Source organism: Bison bison, unplaced genomic scaffold (genome assembly GCF_000754665.1).
Source record: "Bison bison bison isolate TAMUID 2011002044 unplaced genomic scaffold, Bison_UMD1.0 scf7180017864180, whole genome shotgun sequence".
Classification (NCBI taxonomy): Eukaryota; Metazoa; Chordata; class Mammalia; order Artiodactyla; family Bovidae; genus Bison; species Bison bison.
Window position 1 is genome coordinate 7,274,955 of NW_011494752.1, and position 20,000 is coordinate 7,294,954.

The 20,000-nt window shown below is 37.9% G+C and overlaps 1 protein-coding gene across 1 annotated transcript in view; it reads left to right on the top strand.

Annotated features, from left to right (window-relative positions):
* The first annotated feature begins 1,425 nt into the window (after window positions 1-1,425).
* Window positions 1,426-20,000, top strand: part of LUC7L3 (LUC7-like 3 (S. cerevisiae)) — a 20,828-nt gene continuing 2,253 nt past the window's right edge. Inside the window, exons 1-9 of the mRNA XM_010843159.1 lie at window positions 1,426-1,494; window positions 7,937-8,003; window positions 10,864-10,903; window positions 11,832-11,976; window positions 12,352-12,426; window positions 13,705-13,809; window positions 15,053-15,214; window positions 15,593-15,876; window positions 16,550-16,710. Coding sequence (XP_010841461.1) covers window positions 1,426-1,494; window positions 7,937-8,003; window positions 10,864-10,903; window positions 11,832-11,976; window positions 12,352-12,426; window positions 13,705-13,809; window positions 15,053-15,214; window positions 15,593-15,876; window positions 16,550-16,710 — 1,108 coding nt within the window. The remainder of the gene's footprint in view (window positions 1,495-7,936; window positions 8,004-10,863; window positions 10,904-11,831; window positions 11,977-12,351; window positions 12,427-13,704; window positions 13,810-15,052; window positions 15,215-15,592; window positions 15,877-16,549; window positions 16,711-20,000) is intronic.

The following is a 20,000-nucleotide window of genomic DNA, read 5'->3' on the forward strand; positions in this document are numbered from 1 at the left end:
GCAAGGTTTGGGGCCCGGCCGCCCCGGGGTCAAGTGTCTGACCCCGTGGCTGGAGGGAATCGGGAGAATAGCCCAGGAGGGAGGAGGCTGCCTGGATCCTTGGTTAAGGGATGATTTATTGTTAAGTATCAAGGAAGTAAAAAAAAGACTTGGCAAAATTGAAAAGCAGCTTAATGAGGCAGAGAAAAGCGGGAAAGGAAGGAGTATTTTTGTACGTCTAGAGGTTTCGGAGTTTTCACCTCGCTGTGAAATAGGGAAAAGGGCAGATTTGGCCGTTATTTGGCTGAGCGTCATATCGTGGCAGTGTATTCAGAAATGTTTCAGTTTCGACGCTTACATGGGGCAATAAAATTTTAAAAGAGGTCTTGATAGGGTTCACCGTGATTTACAAATATTGTTTGATAGCAGTACGGTCTAGTAAGCCATTCTTGTAGATAATTGTCAAGGCTTTTTTCTTCATAGGAAACTCTTTGATCCTCTTAACCCTCTAAGGGTAAATGAGTATAAACCCAATTTCACAGATGAGACTTGAGAGGCTCACCCAAGATCTTGTCAAGTTAAATGGCGAAACTAAACCTAATCTTTGTAGTCTTGTTCACTTTCCAGTTCTGTGAACATGGTGTATAACGTTTATTTTAGGTCTTACCTGAAGAATGGATGTATAATTAACTTCACATGTGATTGTAGTCAAACAACAAGATAAAAACAGTTGCTAGTCAAAACATGAAGGAATTGTTAAATATGTCTTTTTTTTGGGGGGGGGGAGTTGCTTACTCATTTTAAACTTACGCTTTGGTTACAGTAAAATTTCTCTTTTGCTAGTGTTTGACTAGACCTGTGGGGTGCCACCCGATTAGTAGTGTGAAGTGTTACAGTAGAATTTTTGTACCTGTTAAATGGTTAGATAATATCACTGACTCAATGGGCATGAAGTTGAGAAAACTCCGGGAGCTAGTGAAGGACAAGAGAAGTCGAGTGCTGCAGTCCATGGGGTCGCGAAGAGTCGGAGTTGACTTTGCGACTGAACAACAACAAATTCACACATTAGAGGTGAAGCTTTTTAAATCTTTTTTCCCCTGACATTTGGGGTTTTCCTCTCTCCTCAAAATAAAAATAGGAGTAACTTTGTTGGGTCCCTTCTCTTTGTAGTCATTTCTTTGTCACCATAAAGCAACTTTTTCTTTTGCCACTCAATGAACTTTGCAAAAAGAAAAAGGTGAACTTTATGTTTCACTCTGTGTGCAAATAGGACATTTATCTATTTTGAATTACAGAGAGAAAATTGCTTTTGATTGCGTGCTCATCAGCTGTAACAGCCTGTTTGCCTAATTGGTTTTGAACAAGGATTGTGGAAAAACGTTTTTCCCTGGTGGTGGTTTATTGCCACATTGCGTTGGATGCGATGGGTTTATAACGTTAGCAACGATGAAGTTCTCAGAAAAGCAACTTAAGTTTTATGTCATCTCAGTTATAATAAATCTGCTTTCCTTTCAGGTGCACCCTCCCTTCAGTTTTAGTGTTTCTCACTGATACAGACTTTTGTCAAAATATTTTATGCCTTTAATGATAGATTGCACTTAATTTTGGATTCAGGGATTTGAAAAAGTCAGTGCTGGTGTTTCAGATTTCTGTCTGCAAGAAAACGTGGGTACAGACCAGGAATGTACCATCTGGCTCTTTCTAAATAAGTTAGAATTACTGTAGGGTTTTATAAAGCTGGGGAAACTTGTGGCATCACTCCTGGGTCACTTGGTGTTTGCTGTTGGGTGTTTGGTAAAATCCTGGAGGAATGGCCAACCACAGTATATGCTGTAAGGGGTTTTTTTTTTTGGTAGTGGTGGTGGTGAGGGTTTATCTGCACTGGGTGGCTTCTGGGATCTTAGTCCCTGTGAAAAGTGAAGTCGTGTCCTACTCTTTGCGACCCCATGGACTGTAGCCTGCCAGGCTCCTCCGTCCATGGGGTTTTCCAGGCAAAAATAGTAGAGTGGGTTGCCATTTTCTTTTCCAGGGGATCTTCCCTAGCCAGGGACCAAACCCGGGTCTCCTGCATTGTAGGCACATGCTTTTACCATCTGAGCCACCAGGGAAGTCCTTAGTCCCTGTCGAGGGACCAAACCCAGGCCTTGTCAGTGAAGGCGAAGTCCTAACCACTGGACTGCCAGGGAATTCCGCCCAATATTTTTGCATTCCAGTTCTATCTGGAAACTTTTCTTTGCCACACTTGCACTAGATGGGGAAAGCCATTTCAGCTGGGCGAGGACCTTTTGTTTAACAATGAAATGGAAACTTTATTGTTAAAAGTAATTCCTAGATATCTGTGTTAGCTTGATCTGTGGAATTTGTTTTAAATGCAGAGATGTACTTCGCCAGTGCCTACCCCCCATTCTGAGTCTGTAGGTCTACAGAAAGGCCCCTGAAATCTGCATTTTTTAAATGGCATCTTTATACATGCTAAAGCTTGTAAACGACTGCTTCCTGACATACTTCCTCGGTACTCTGGTTTTAAATGTTGAACTAGAAACACTTGGAGGAAACTCGTTTTTTAAGTGAAGGCTGTCTCTGTGATGCAAATTATTGGCCTTTCACTTGTTTGTAAAGATATATGTAAGGAACCACTCAGGGAAAGTGCTTTACTATACAGGTGTTTCCAGCTTTTATAGTTTGTTACCTTTTGATCTGAGAGAAATTGGTTTTCAACTAAAGCCATCAGCTTTAATACTGTTCCAAGGATTCATTGACACACCTCCCTCCCTCATTGATTAATATTTTACATTTCCTTGAGATTAGTATTTTTTTATTAAGCAATTTGTTTCCTCTGCTTTATTAATCCTAAACAACCAGAGAAACGAGGAAAGCATGTGATTTTAACTGCCTAGGGTGAGCATCTTTCAGTTAGTGTCCACATGGGAAGATTTCAGTGTTAGAGGAGGCATTGGTAGCCTTTGGATAATCTGGAGTTGAGATTGTAGGGAATTGTAATTACCATCTGGTCTGGAGCTTGTATTATTAAGTTTATAGCAAGAACTTTGTAGTTCAAATTGAGGATTTTATTTTGTCGTGAAAGTCGCTTAGTCGTGTCTCTTTGTGACCCCATGGGCTGTACATTTCATGGAATTCTCCAGGCCAGAATACTGTAAATGTGTCTTTCCCTTCTCCAGGGGATCTTCCCAACCAGGGGTCGAACCCAGGTCTCCTGCATTGTAGGCGGATTCTTTACCAACTGAGCCACCAGGGAAGCCCAAAAGTGAAAAAGTTTAAACTATTAACTCTGATTCTAATATATAAAATGAGACCTTGTCCATCACTTACCAAACTCATGTATGCCCTCTGTTCAGTGAACACTTAATAGAAGGGAATTGAAATAAATGTTCTTTTCTGAAATCTTGCCAATGTTAACAGATAGCATCACATCGAAAGTGGTTTGGAAAAAAACAGTTAAGGTTACTGTCCACATTTTTTACTTGTGCTTTTTTTTAACATCTAAAAAAGATATTCAGAATCTGAAAAGGAAACCAGAAGCAAAAAATTAGTAATTATAGTGCATGACTTCTACAGGTGTTTTGTTACTTTTAAACCATAGTCATCAAAATGTTTTTTTTCTGCCATAAGTGTAGACATTTCCTACCTCACTGTATAGTACATAGTAAGTGTTGGGCTTCTTGGAATTTCCAGCAGTCTCTGTGTAATGTATATAGTTACTGTTTGCTTTTTCTCTCCAAAACTTATAAACAGAAGTGAGTAGTGGAATGAACTCTGTGTATCCATGTGTGTAAGACACATTATCAGTATATGACTAGTATTATTTTCTCTGTATCTCCTACTTCTTTCATTATTTTGGAGCAGTTTTATCATTCAGCCTTAAAGACATGTCTAAAATGTGAGGACGATAACCACAGTATTATCACACTGAAAATATTAAAGTATTTCCTCAATCTTTGATTGATTGCTTCTGGAAAACCATGTGTGTCTCATTAGAACTTTAGACCTTTTATTTTTTGGATGCCCCATGTAGCTTGCAGGATCTTGGTTCCCAGATGAGGGACTGAACCCAGGCCCTCAGGCAGTGAAAGCGCGAAGTCCTAACAACTGGACAACCAGGGAATTCTGTGTCTCATTAGACTTGATTTCTTAAGGGGAGAAAGTAGCTTAAGTTAGTATACAGTGCTTCATTGTTTATGAAATATGTTTAATTTTCCATTTCTTGTAAGTTAGGAAGTTCCTTTGATTATTTTACAAAAATGTATCACTTAAAAAAATTTTTTTATATTTGGTTGCAGTGAGTCTTCGTTGCTGTGCATGGGCTTTGTCCAGTTGTGGCGAGTGGGGACTACTCTTGTTGCAGAGCACAGGCTCTAGGCACGGGTTTCAGTAGTTGCAGCAGGCAAGCTCAGTGGCATATTGATTGCAGCACTTTCACAGCATCATATTTTAGGATTTGAAATAGCTCCACTGGAATTCCATCACCTCCACTAGCTTTGTTCGTAGTGATGCTTTCTAAGGCCCACTTGACTTCACATTCCAGGATGTCTGGCTCTAGGTCAGTGATCACACCATCGAGATTATCTGGGTCGTGAAGATCTTTTTTGTACAGTTCTTCAGGAGACTCACAATTATGTTGTGATTGTAGTCCTGGCATGCTGCAGTTCATGGGCTCCCAAAGAGGAGGACACTACTTAGTAGCTAAACAACAGCAACTACAAATTCTGCCCTTGCCACCCCCCTGCCCCCTCTTCTGAGCCCGTTTGATTATCAGATTGTTAGGTCCATGATGGACATTTAGTAAAGACTTGCTGAATAAGACTTAATATTTTTAGTTAAACATTCTCAATCTCTGGGAAAGGTTAAAACAAGCAGTTTAAGTAGCTAGGGTTTATTGGGTAGAGTAACAGTTGTTTTCATGTACCATTTCTTTACAGCAATATCTTAAGCAGAGTTGGAGAGTAAGAGCGCACAGAACAAAGAATTAGGAAAATAGGTTTTAATCTGTATTTTGTAAGTAGCCTGATGCCTTCTTGAAACTCTAATACTTTGGCCACCTGAGGCGAAGAGCTGACTCATTTGAAAAGACCCTGATGCTGGGAAAGATTGAAGGTGGGAGGAGAAGGGGACGAGAGAGGATGAAATGGTTGGATGTCCACTGACTCAATGGACATGAGTTTGAGTAAACTCCGGGAGTTGGTGATGGACAGGGAGGCCTGGCGTGCTGCAGTCCATGGGGTCGCAAAGAGTTGGACACGACTGAGTGACTGAACTGAACTGCCTTCAGCGCAGATCATGTGGTTGATCTCATCTCAGATGGAGTGATGGAGAAGGCAATGGCACCCCACTCCAGTACTCTTGCCTGGAAAATCCCATGGACGGAGGAGGACGGCTGCAGTCCATGGGGTCGCACAGAGTCGGACACGACTGAAGTGACTTAGCAGCAGCAGCAGATGGAGTGATAGGACTAAATTACAGGTAGAGCTGCTGGCATAGCTTGTTTGATTGTCTCGAGTGCCTATTTAAGAAAGTAATGGGTATTTTTAAAAACAGACTGATTTGCCCGTTTCTCTCAATAAACATACTAAAATTTACAGTCCCACTATGAAATAGTTGTTATCTCCTTTTTTTGTATTGAGAATACCAAGGCAGAGTTACAGATTTAGTTTTTCATAGTTGAAAAGTGGCAGCCAAAAATAAAAAATCACTGTTTTGATTCTCCAAACATACCGATTTCCACTTGCCTATTTTCATACTCTGCTGAGTTTGTCTTTTCATGCCTAGAATGTGTTGTCATTAATTTCTGAACTTAACCAGTTCAGAAACTTAACCAGGTTAAGCTTTACACCTGACATTCCTGACTAAATTCCTATTTGTTTCTAGTGATGCATGTACTGACACACTTAAAATGATGCAAAATTGAACAAATCAGACTTTTTAATAATTAGAAAAGTATATAGCATTTAAAAACATTAGCCTTTTGCACATAAAGAGCCCTTTTTAAGTTGAGGTATAGTTGATATTATATTAATATAAATTTGGGGTATACAACAGAGTGATTTACAATTTTTAAAGAGTGTAGTCTATTTATAGGTACTATAAGGGGCTTCCCAGGTAGCTCAGTGGATAAGGAATCTGCCTGCAGTACAGGAATTCGATCCCTGGGTTGGGAAGATGTGGAGGAGGCCATGGCAACCTACTGCAGTATTCTTGCCTGGAGAGTCCCATGGACAGAGGAGCCTGGCGGGTTCCATAGGGTCATAAAAAGTTGGACACAACTTGAAGCGATTGAGCACACACAGAGTTACTATCAAATATCAGCTGTATTCCCTGAGCGGTACTTCTTTGTAGCTTATTTAACTTATATTCTTATATATCATAGTCTGTGCCTCTTAATACCCTGCCCCTATTTTGCCCCTCTTCCCTCTCCCCACTGGTTCTCTACACTGCAGTTTGTTTTGTTGTTGTTTTCACTAATTTCCTTTATTTTTTTTTAGAGACCTCAAATACATACAGTGTTTTGCCTCTGTTTGGCTTATTTCACTAAGTATCATTTCCTCCAAGTCTATCTGTGTTGTTGCGAATGGCAGATTTCCATTTTTCATGGCTGATTATTGTTCCATCATGTATATTTACCTCATTTTCTTAATCCATCCGTGTGTTGATGGACATTAAGGATGCTTCCATTCTTGACTATTATAAATAATGCTGCTGTGAACATTGGTATGAATTACTGTCTTCATTTTCTTTGGATGTGTACTCTGGAGTGGAATTGCTGGATTAAATACAGTGGCTTTATTTTTAGTGTTTTGAGGAACTTCCATGCGGTTTTTTTCAGGGTGGTTGCACCAGTTCACATTTCTGCCAGCAGTGTGCCAGGGGTTCCCTTTTCTCCACATCCTCGCCAGCGTGTTACTTGTGGTCATACTGAGCCTTTTTAATAATTTAAAGTATTAGAATTTTCAAAAGAAAATGGTACAAAGATACTATGACATATCGCTACATGTAACAGGATTAATATTGATATAAAGCTAAATCTGTTGTTTAGATGTGATTGTTGAATCTGGTTGTTCTTTATGACTTTAGTTCCTCTGGACACAGCTTATGGGACCTCACTGCTTCAAATAAGTGTAAAACATTTGACCTTTGAAGCAAAAAACAGTATTTCAAATGCAACATCCAGTTCTAAATGTCTCAAAAAAACTCATTCAATCCTAAATTTAGTAGACCTTTTCTACCTTTTCTTGTACATTGATAATTTACCCAATAGCAATGAAGGGTCATATGGAGATATTTTGGAATTTTGCTTAACAGATTTTGGTTTGCAGTGTTACAAAATTAAATTTAGTATAGAGCAGTCTCAGAATATATCTGAAGGAGTTACAAAAGTACCCATGGGAGAGAATTAAAAATTGGTCTTATGTTAATAATTCTTCCTCATACCTTAGAAGTCACTCGGTGCTGGCATGTGTGAAAATATCCAGCACGCTTTAGGGCCTGTTACAAGATCTCTTTAAGTGAAAATACAGAACCGGATCATATTAAATGAGTATTATTTGGAATTTAGGCAGTGATTTCCAAATCCTCATGTGTAAATTGGTTCTGGTCTTTAACAGAGTTGAAACAATAAGAACACTGCAGTGTTTTGTGTTTTTTTTTTTTTAATTTTTTAAAAAAATTACCTTTATTCTGGATGTCTTTATCCAAAACTTGTTCTTTCTGGGGATTAAGGCAGTGATTTCTATTACTGTCAGTCTTGCATTTCTTATACTGAAATCCAGGAGTCTGAAAGTCATTAATTTGTCTAAATGACTTAACAAATGAAATTGTTCTTAAACTTACTTGGTTGAAAGATGTAGATCATGAAATGAGAAAATGGTTATTTGGCATCCTTTTCTGGCATAGTTTTAAAACTGACTAGTTTCAAAAAGTTAAGTCACCTTTGTTTTTTCACTAGGTTTGTAAATACTACCTCTGTGGTTTTTGTCCTGCGGAATTGTTCACAAACACTCGTTCTGATCTTGGTAAGTAAATTTTCTATAATTTTTGTTGCATTTATGATTAAAGAGAAAGTGATACTTTATAATTTTGGAAAGAAATTTTCTGTTAAAGGTGTTGATAATTTCTTTCCTGGCTTTTTAAAAAAATGTATTAACAAATGCCAGTCTAATTAAACCTGGTGGCTTATTTGAATCTACATATGTATTTCCATTCCCTCCTGAAACCCCTCCACTAAAATGAATATTAAAAACAAAAAAGGTGTAAACGGAAGACGAGATAACATTAGAGATGTCAACAAATTTTTGGAAGATGACAAGTGGATGGAAGAATAGCAGAGAAACCTGTATCCTAAAAGCCTGCAGAAGGGGATATTAAACAGAAGCAAGAGTTTGATCAGCAGAACCCTGGACAGGCTCAGGATTTGGAGGCATCAGGTACCATAGAAGGCAGAGTTGAATTATGGGGCTGAAAACCAGAGATTAGTCTAGTTCAGGGTTTCTCAACCTTGACATTTGACAGTTTGACCTGGAGAATTCTGTGCGTGGGGAAGTGGGAGGGTCTCTTGTGGGTTGTAGGATGCTTAGCAGCATCCTTGGCCTCTATGGAAGTAGATGTCAGTAAAAATCTCCCAATTTTGACAACCAAAAATGCCTCCAGGCACTTCTAGATATCCCTGGGGGCAAAACTGCCCCATCTTGAGAAGCACTAGTCTGGGTGGTCTGACCTGTGCGTCAGGTAATTCTGTCTCCCATGCCAACAGCACTGGAGACCAGGGGGTTATGTTCTGAAGAAATTGGGCTAAATGAACCACAAAATCCAAAAATCGACCATTTTCTCTCCAGGATGGTACATAACTAGTATCATTCTAGAAATATAAAATGGAAATTAAATTCGTTAAGCACACTGCTTGCCCTGAAGCAAAAAGAGCACATTATGGCTGGATATATCTAGGTATTGGGATTTACAGATACAGGACAGGGCAGTAATGAATAAAAATGAGAATGTAAGAGAGATTAAATGAGTCTGTTTTCTTAATAGTGAGGTTTTCCCATTCCCTTCCTCTGCCCTGTTCCTAGAAGGATACAGCCAGATGTTTTTTCCCCAGGCAGAAGAGAAGAGGATTCTTTAGAGAAAGTGAACAGTTCCAGAGAAGTGATCTACAGGTACTGACCCTTGGGGAATCTCCTAAAAGAAAGTCTTGCTGCCTGATTTTCCTATGGTAAAGCCTATTAGTTGACAAACCCTGCCTGTGCATACCAACTTCAAGTCAGATTTTGGAAGTATTTTGCCAGCCAAGATTGTTATTTGAAGAAAACCTTCAAACATAAAAGATTAACCAAAACCAACAGAAAAAAAAGAATTTAGTGGAATATGGTGATAATGGGAGAAAACAGAAGAAAAAATTTTTAAAGCTGTAACTAAATTTAGTATCCTCGGAGAAATAAGAGAAAATATCAGAAGGAATAGGATGCTATATAAAAAGAAAAGTTTTGAAAAAATAAAGAGGTGTTGAAATTAGAACTAGAGAACTATGAACATCAGTGGGAAGTTTTGAGGATAAAATAAATTTGTGATATGTTGAGAAAAAATTAAAATTTGAAAAAATTCTATCAGTCCAGTGCTGTGATAGCTAATTAAGAGAGTTCTAGATAGAGAAAACAGAAGGGATAAAATCTTAAGATTGCATTACTGAAGGATTTTACTCTCTAGATGGAGTGAATCCTTCTAGAACTCAGCACAGCAAATGATAAAAAGATCCATATCAAAGCACATTATTGTGAAATTCCAAAACTCCAGGGGTGGGGTGGGGCATACAAGATTATCAATCAGAATGTCCTCAATTTGTCAGTAGCAACACTGGAAGCTTGAAGACACTGGAGAAACATCCTCGGGATTCTGAATGGTAAAATGTTTTTACCTAGGTTAGCTGTATAGCCAAACAGCAAAATACGAGTGTGAAGAAAGACATTTTCAGGCATGCATGGTCTCAACAATATCTACCAGGAACCTTTTCTGTGGACACTCATGGGTGTAAACCAAGAAGGAAAAAAATAAGAGAGCCAGTAAACTGTGTCTAGTACAGACCAGAAAAGGACTTTAAAAGGATGACAGCTCCATTAGTGAGCTTAGGGGAAAAAGTAGCTCTGATTGAAGCAGGATGGAAAGCTCATGGAAGAAAATAAAGCTGATTTGATTATCTGATATATTTTGAAACTTGAGGGAGATTATTACTGAGCTAGTTTTGATAGCTGAGTTAGTGTCTGGAGTGAATTTGGAAATAGAACATACAAGAGACTGAACTGAAGAAAAAAATTCCAGTAAGTGTATCAAAAGTGTCATCATAATGCCCTTTTTGCTTAACTCGGGAGTTAATAGGACATGGCATCAAAATATAAACACTGAATGTTCATTTAAACTAAATTTTTCATGCCTAAGTTAAACCAAAAAACAAAATAAGCATAGAATTTAGAAATATGGAGGCAAATTCCAGAAGAGAAAGCTAAAAGGGTTAAAGTTGCCTTTTGGAGATGGTAAGAGGTAGGACTAGGGTGCTGGTCTTAACAGTATTCACGGAGACTAATGGTTCAGACCAAAGGTCTGCCATCATCCTAGCTTACTTGGCAGTCAGGAATAATTTTTTCATCCCTCTCTCTTCTTTTACCATATAGTACATCTTGAAGGCTAAGGAGAACAATTTTCATTTGTGTACTTGGGCATGTTGCTTCATGATTTAGTAGGCTCAATTTACATGTCTGCAGACTACTCAGTGATTAAATGGATCTTCTTTCCTTTTTTTAAAAAAATAACTTCCTTTTGTTTTGACAAGAGAAAAGTTAATTTCAGTAATTTATATTGAATACATTCATATTTCTTGTGTTTTAGGACCATGTGAAAAAATTCATGATGAAAATCTACGAAAACAGTAAGTTACCTTTTTTGGGATGATCGGAATTTATGTGAAATGAATGTCATGTAGAGGTCCTACTCATTAGTTGGGGATCATAGAAAGTGATACAGCTATATGTAGCATCACCATACGAGTTCATACTGTATGCCAAGCATAAGCCTAAGCTTTTTTTCTATATCCCATCTGTTTTTTTATTTTTCGCTTAGTCGCTTCAATCATGTCTGACTTTGAGACCCCCTGTACTGTAGCCCACCAGGCTTTTCTGTCCATGGGATTCTCTGGACAAGATTACTGGAGCGGGTTCCCATGCCCTCCTCCAGTTTTTATTTTTTAGTTTATTATTATTTTTTGGCTGCTCCTCCCAGCTTGTATAATCTTAACTCCTTGACCAGGGATTAAACCCAGGCCATGACAGTGAAAACACTGAGTCCTAACCACTGGACCTCCAGAGAATTCACTCGCTTTTTTTTTTTTTCCTTTCACATTTGTTTTTTTAACAGACCTAATTCTATAAATGAAACTTGTCCTGGAGCCAGGGTCACAGATCGAGGATAATGTTCACCTAGATCTGCCCATTGGTAACATCTGTGCTCTTTATACACTGTTAAATGCTACCTCTTTACCAGGATGAGGGACCTCTGGAAATTCACTTCTTATGGATGTGCCTGGTTTACTCTTCAGTACTTTTTTTCTTCTTCTTCTTCTTCTTTTTTTTTTTTAACTTTTTTGCGTATGCCACATGGCTTGTGGCATCTTAGTTCCCAGACTAGGGTTTGAACCCAGGCCTACAGCAGTGAAAGCAGGGAGACGTAACAGTTGGCCTGCAAATTCCCTGCCCTTCAGTCTGAATGCAGTAGTAGTTCATGAGATTAGTGAAGATAGAATATGAGAGTTGTAAATGGATAAAGAATTGGAAAGAAAATATTTATTTTCGTTTCATTAGGTATGAGAAGAGTTCTCGTTTTATGAAAGTTGGCTATGAGAGAGATTTTTTGCGATACTTACAGAGTTTACTGGCAGAAGTAGAACGTAGAATTAGACGAGGCCATGCTCGTTTGGCATTATCTCAAAACCAGCAGTCGTCTGGGGTGAGTATGAATTAATTTATGATCTTTGTAAAGTGTCCTTTCCTCTGGCAAGCCAGCGATCTCCCTAGTATTGAAACTTGGGCTCAAGTTCAGTCATTGCTTTATATGTTTTAAAATGATATAAAACTTAAAAAGGTGGTTTTTTTCAGTCTTTATTAGTAAATTAATATTTTGCTAATCAGAAATTTTTTATCTTAAATATCAGTAACTGACAAAATATGTAACTGATTAACAAAAATTGAGATAATTGAGTTACTGTCCTTGTGATTTAGCATTTCAGTTATTAAATACGAATACTAGGTATGGTATATAGAAGTTAAATGTTTATTTTTGTATTTTAGTTGTTGATAATACACATTCTATTGTCTTCATCAGGCAGCTGGTCCAACAGGCAAAAATGAAGAAAAAATTCAGGTTCTAACAGATAAAATTGATGTACTCCTGCAGCAGGTAAGAATTGGAACTCCTCCTAGAATTGCTAAAATTAAAAAGACTGACAGTATCAAATATTAGTGAAGATCTGGGCAAACAAACTATTTTACTCTGTTGGGATTATTTAAAATGATGCAGGCACTTTGGAAAAGAGTTTCTTTCTTCAAAGGTTAAGAGATGCACTATGAGCCATTCCACTGCTAGATATTAATCTAAGAGGTGAAAGCATATGTTTACACAGAGTTGTATACCAGTGTTTATTCATAATAGGTGCAAAAAAAAAACCCAACCCCAAACAAACCTGGAAAGAAATGTCTGTCAGTAGGTTAATGGGTAAACAAATTGTGATGTACTTATACAGTAATGTTTGCAACCCCTTGGACGGTAGCCTACCAGGCTCCTCTGTCCATGGGATTTTCCAGGCAGTAGTACTGGAGTGGATTGCCATTTCCTTCTCCAGTGGATCTTCTGACCCAGGGATCGAACCCAGGTCTCCCGCATTGTAGACAGACGCTTTACCGTCTAAGCCACCAGGGAAGTCCTACAGTGATAGTACACAGTGATAAAAAGGAATTAACTATTTGGAATAATATTGATGAATATAGAGATACTAGATTGAGTGAAAGAGGCTAAGCCCCACAAAAGGAATAGAGTACATGGTTCCATTTAAATACAGTTCTAGAAAATGCAGACTATTATAGTGACAGAAAACAGATTGGTGGTTGCTTTGGGAGGAGGCACAACACAGAGACAGTAGGAAACTTGGGTGGAGTTGCTTATTATCTAGACTGTGGTGTTGCTGCTGCTGCTAAGTCGCTTTAGTCGTGTCTGACTCTGTGACCCCATGGACTGCAGCCCACCAGGCTTCTCCGTCCATGGGATTCTCCAGGCAAGAACACTGGAGTGGGTTGCCATTTCCTTCTCCAATGCATGAAAGTGAAGTCGCTCAGTGGTGTCTGACTCTTAGCGACCCCATGGACTGCAGCCTACCAGGCTCCTCCATCCATGGGATTTTCTGGGCAACAGTACTAGAGTGGGGTGCCATTGCCTTTTCCCGACTGTGGTGTTAACCTTATGAAATTGTCTACCCTGGAAATTTTCTGTGTATTTCCTGTCAAGTATATGTAGTTAATGCTGTGGGAAAAAATCGATTAAGGGTAAATTAAACCCAAAGAGGCTTCACTAAACAAAACATACCCAAACAACTTCAAGCTCATGAAGCTTGAGGGTAAAAAGAAAAATACTAGGATAGTGTGGTTAGAAAGATATCCTGACTGCTTTTTGAATTCCTCTTAGATTGAAGAATTAGGATCTGAAGGAAAAGTAGAAGAAGCCCAGGGAATGATGAAATTAGTTGAACAGTTAAAAGAAGAGAGAGAGTTGCTTAGGTCCACAACTTCGGTGAGTAGCAACTTCATTTTGATATAACCATGCTGTTAGCTGTGTATTGCTAGGATCTGTTCCTATTTACAAATAATTTTCTAATGTCATCAAACTTTTATTTTAAAGGGCCACATAGTATTTATGATTTCAGGTCATAAGAAATGTAATAAAAGCTCTGTTTTTACATTTATATTACAAAATAGCTTTAGGCAATGTGTAAACAAATGTCTGTAATTTTGTTTCAATGAAACTTTGCAAAAACAGACCTCTAGCTGCTGGTTTGCTAACCAGTGCCTTAAGTATTTTGGTTGGGCTTAGGTTTTGGTGGGTTTTTTTTGTTATTGTTGTTACTAATCAAATAACTTAGTTCATATTTACCTTACTACAAAATTGGTATACTCTTAATAATACCTCTACTTATTTAACTTTGAATTAGATGATATAGTATACATGTTTTAGATATTGATGGTAAAATATAACTGAGCGTTGATTTCTAAATATTAAAAGGGTATGTTCAGATTATATGCAGTGAGTTCAATTCCTTAATGATTTTGAAAAACTTTTTTTATTATTTTTATTATTTTTGGTTTTTCTGGGTCTTCATTGCTGTACTTGGGCTTTCTCTAGTTACAGAAAGTGGAGGCCACTCTCTAAGCCCATTGACTTCAGTAGCTGAGGCACAGGGGCTCTTTAGGTGCAACCCGAGGGCCCGCCCTAGAGCCTGCAGGCTTCAGTAGTGGAAGCACACAGTCTCCGTAGTTGTAGCTTTCAGGCTGTGGAGTGCAGGCTCGGTAGTTGTGGCATATGGGCTTAGTTGCTCCGAGGCACATGGAATCTTCCCAGACCAGGGATCAGACCTGTGTCCCCTGCATTGGCAGGCAGATTCCTATTTACTGCGCTACCAGGGAAGTCCCAAAAAACATTTTTAATATGGAGTCCACATCTTTAACCTGTTGAACCAAGCAGGAAATGAATTCAGACTAAAATAGGTAGCTTTCTGAAAGGTAGATTAGCTTTTTCGAGGTGATATGTAGTTCAAGGGTTATAATAGAGGGATGAGGTCGTAATACTTCTTGAAAAGTCGATTGCTATTGTCATGCTTCCCATGTCTAAAAGTTGCTGCTAAGTATTATGTCTTTGGGGAAATGGAAAGTAGCAGTTCACAAAATTAAAAGTATTTTCTAAATGTTAAAAGTATTTTTGAGGGGAATTTGTTTTTCTCTTGATCAGATATTTTATAATAACTGATTTATCATTTCAGACAATTGAAAGTTTTGCTGCCCAAGAAAAACAAATGGAAGTTTGTGAAGTGTGTGGAGCCTTTTTGATAGTGGGAGATGCCCAGTCCCGGGTAGATGATCATTTGATGGGAAAACAGCACATGGGCTATGCCAAAATTAAAGCTACTGTAGAAGAATTAAAAGTAAGTTTCTTATGAGCATATATTTTAGCTATATCTAGTACTTTATATTAGTGTGGTTAAGAATTGATTGTGTAGATTTAAAACTATATTTTTGCTGGGTTATTTGAGGTAGTGATAATTCCTGTAATATTTTGCTATTCATCAGATGAGCAAAGTGCTTTATTTTCTTCATAGTGTCAGGAATTTGGGAGAAGGAATATTCCTGAGGGTTTAGTCAAATATCTTGTGTACATACATGGTGTTAAGATTTCTCCATCTCATTTTTAGGGTATCAAATTTCATAAGTTGGTCTACAGTTGATTCATGTTAGGTAGCCGTTGTTTGACAGCATCATTAAGGTTATTTAGTTCTAAAAAAAATCAAATTTGATTTCTTTAGGAAAAATTAAGAAAAAGAACTGAAGAACCTGATCGTGATGAGCGTTTAAAAAAGGAGAAGCAAGAACGAGAAGAAAGAGAAAAAGAAAGGGAGAGGGAAAGAGAAGAGAGAGAGAGGAAAAGACGAAGAGAAGAGGAAGAAAGAGAAAAAGAAAGAGCTCGAGACAGAGAAAGAAGAAAGAGGAGTCGATCACGAAGTAGGCATTCAAGCCGAACTTCTGACCGAAGATGCAGCAGGTCTCGGGATCACAAAAGATCACGAAGTAGAGAGAGAAGGAGGAGCAGGTATATTGAACACGAGACAGTGCCAGGCATATAGTGATAGTTGCTCAGTTGTGTCCCACTCTTTGAGACCTTGTGGACTGTAGCCTGCCAGGCTCCTCTGTCCATGGAATTCTCCAGGAAAGAATACTGGAGTCAGTTGCCATTTCCTCCTCCAGGGGATCTTCCCGACCCAGGGATTAAACTGGGTCTTGTGCATTGCAGGTGGATTCTTTACCTAGTGTCTGAGTGTGCATTAAATAATAGTAATTACTGGTGAATTCCTTGGTATTTGGGACCCTCTTAAGTCTCATTAAGCACTCGGGCAGATGAAAGTTGAATCATTGAACGAGTTCATCTTGTAGGCAACTTCACTGCTCTTTCTTAGGCCGCTGAAGGAGATTTGATGCAATCTTATTAGGGAGTTGGTGTAATGGATGAGTGCTTCTCTTATTGATTCTAAGACATTTAAATCATAAATTATTTTGGGTAGGATTACCTATTTGAAAAATTGAGGTTAAGGACTTTCAATTTTCAGTTCTTAAGGTTTCTTATATAAATGTGTTTTAATAGTAGATTGTATTCATTTGCCTTTGAGAGTGATTTTGCTTTAAATTTTGCTTATGTAATTCTTCAAGATTTTTTCTCACTGTAATATCAGCTGAAGTTGCTCTCCTTTTGTTTCAAATTATTTAAGAAGTAGAGATCGACGAAGAAGCAGAAGCCACGATAGATCAGAAAGAAAGCATAGATCTCGTAGTCGGGATCGAAGAAGATCAAAAAGCCGAGATCGAAAGTCATATAAGCACCGGAGCAAAAGTCGAGACAGAGAACAAGATAGAAAATCGAAGGAGAAAGGTTAGTTTTTGTGAGAATTTGATTCTTAAAGGGACCGTTTTCACTTTGTCTCTTCACTAACTCACTTTTCTTTAGACACAAGCAGAGTTCCACTTCAAGCTGTATTTATTTTTACTTTTGATGAACCCCATTCAATAGGAGACAAGTCTTATTTTCTCTTCTGCTGATTTATGAGAATGACAGTTGACCTTGTGTTTTCTTAGAACATGTTCAAGTCGCATGCTTCAATTTATAACTTGAAAGCTTATCATTTAGATTCTTCCAAGTATTGGATTACCTGTTAGGATTATTAGGCTGTAGAATTCTGGGTTATTGGCAACATTTTTTAGTTATTTGGCAACACTTGCTGCAGTATTCCATAATACTCTGAAGAGTAAATGTACAGTATTGCATTGGTCTTCAAGTACAGCATTTATTTAATTCTATAGTACTTTTAAGTTTTCATAAGTTGAATGCCTTATGTGTGTGTGTTGTGCCCCCTCCCCCTCGGTGCGTGCCTTTTTTTATCGAAACATGCGTTTTCCCTTCTATTTTTTCCTTTGATTTTCTGTGACATTCCAGTAGCTGGTTGACTGCTTAATCAACTTTTCATTTTGTCTTTGGCATGTTTTCACAAGGATATTCTCACCTTTCAATTTAGCCTTCATTGAATGATGAACGATAATTCTCTTAATAATTAGGGTCCCATTTCTGCATATTCTTCAGATTCTTTGTACACTTTTTTTTTGGACTGGGCTTTTCTGCTTTGCATGGTTTTCAGGAATGAGAGAAAGGGCTTATTTCTAATTTTATTGGCTCTGCTTATTCCATCCTGTTCTGCCTATCTGTGTCCATGTTTGATCACCAACATATGTGTGCTCATGTATGGATTTATTACATTAGACATGTATGTGATACTCATTATTTTCTTTTATGAAATTAGTCTGGTTTTTGTGGGGTTTAACAGTTGAGTTAGGAAACTGGCAAACAGTAGATTATCTTTTTTTTTTCCTTCAGTCTTCAGCTTTTATTTTTCCTCAAATAAGTGCACCTTCTCTTTTTAAAAGATTTAGATATATTGGCTTTTTCTAGAACATGGAGCAAATGTTAAAAAGTAGGAAACAGGGTGATTTTTAAAACTTTCATGAGCTTTAGTATCTGCCATTTAAGTTCAGAAGTTATTTTTGTGATTCAAAAGGCAATTGATACCAAGAATTAACTGACTTTAATTAGTTTTTAAGTAAGCTTCACTCAACCTTTTGGCAAGACTTTCTGTGTAATGTATTTGGGGGGGTCAACTCAACAACCAGATATATCTCTTGTCAGAGATGAAGGTAATCACTTTGAGAACTAAACCTCTTCTCTGAATCTTCATTCATGTCACTTAAAATAGTTGGATTGGTTCTCAGGGACAGAAACTAGGTAGCTTTTATAACTATTTGAGATCAAAATTGAGCTATAAATTGCACTGGCCTGACTTAAAAAGAGTTTGTGTAATTTTTCGAGAGAGCAGAGAGAATGAATTGCTAAGCTATGATCCTTATTATAATGATGACATCATAGAATATAATCAGACTTGTTTAAGTAAAATAAACTGGACTGTGTTTGGATTGTGGACGAATGGATTTTCTTGGTCAGATGTGGAAGAAGGAGTGAAGACTGGATTCAGGGAAACTCTGCCTCTGGTTTGTCTTGAAAGATTGGGTTTGCCATTACAGATTTATTTTAAATGTTGGGATCTCTTTTAAAAATGACATAATTTATTGACTTTTTCAAATAACCGTGTGGCCGGTTAGCCATTCTTGTATATAAAGGCCTGAACTTTGAGGTCAGATATGAGTAGTAGTGAACATTTGATGACAGTGAGTAAGACGGAGCTCACGTGCTGTAATGAAAGCACTTTATCTCACTCCACAAACAAAAAGTGGTTTCTTGCACAAACCTATCTTTGTTACCACCGACCAGTTTAGGGCGCTCTCTTTTGTCAAGAGAGGTTCCTTTTTTAATCCATAGCCCTAAAGTCCACCACACTCTGTGGATGTCCTTAGGACTATTAAGATCTACCATATTTATATAGGGCAGAAGATAAGATTATTGGACTGACTACTAGTCCTCTACGGGGCAACAAGACGACTCTTCCTCCTTGAAGCTACCTGTGCACCGGAGAAGCCCATAAGGCACAAAGGGAGGACTTTCCCACAAGGTCAGTTAGAGCACACTGTACTGCACAGTTCTCGTAAGTGAACAGACGAGACATGAAGCGAGTCCTGCAGTCAGCTACTTGGACATTGCTTGGTGAATTTTGCGAGTGTTACGGACGGAATATATTTCTTCACATAAGATCTTCAGTTCTTAATGTTCTTTGAGTGAGTGCCCCCCACAGCCCCATAACCATACTTTTTCGTTACCATCCCTCTCCCAGTTACTTGATGTTGTGTCTTAACAACTTTGTCTAGAATCTGTAGAAGGTTCTGCTTCTCTTAAAACACATCTTTCTGTCTTATCAACTATTGTTAGACCAGCTATTCTTAGTTTTAAAGAAAAGATGATTTTTCCAGGTTTGTAGTTTGCTTTAAAATTTTCTGCAGAAATCCTTTGTTAGGTAGTAATTGGAACTGAAAAAGCTAGAACATAACTTGCTCCATGTACCACTTTTTGCCTCTAGTCTTTAGTTTCACGATTCCAAAGAAAACAGAAGGAAAATTTGACCTTTTTTTCACCCTTTATTTGCAGCTGAGATGAATTTTTATTTCTCTCTTTGGAAAAAATAATTTTGAGATGGCATATATGTTACTTAGCGAAGCACAAAAGTTCAGTAATTGAAATGGGATTTAAGATCCACTTTCATTGGTGTTGTCCCTCTTGGGTCTTCAAATATATATAGGTATAAGTCATCTTTTGCATTTAAAAATATATAGTCGGAGAAGCATGCCTATAAATGTTCACCTTTTTGCAGTTACTGTTTTTACCGTTTTAACTTCGTTCATGTGAACAGTTTTTTGTCCTGTCTTTCTTGCCTTTCCCATTGCCTTTTGATGGTCTTTACTCCAAGTGAAATTTACTTACGTTTTAGATTCTGCGGTGATTTGGTGTTGCCTGTGCGTATCACCAGTTTCAGAGAATTTGCCCACTGTTTTTACCTTTTGCTTTCTATAATTCCCTGTCCTGCCCTCTCCCTCCTTTATAAATTGCAAACTTTATCCCTTTTATAGATTTATCAAACTATTACTTGCAGTCTGTGGGAAATGATAGTCTTTTCATCTCTAAATTGTTTTCACTTTTCAAAGTGTCATATATGTTTTGTATTTTAC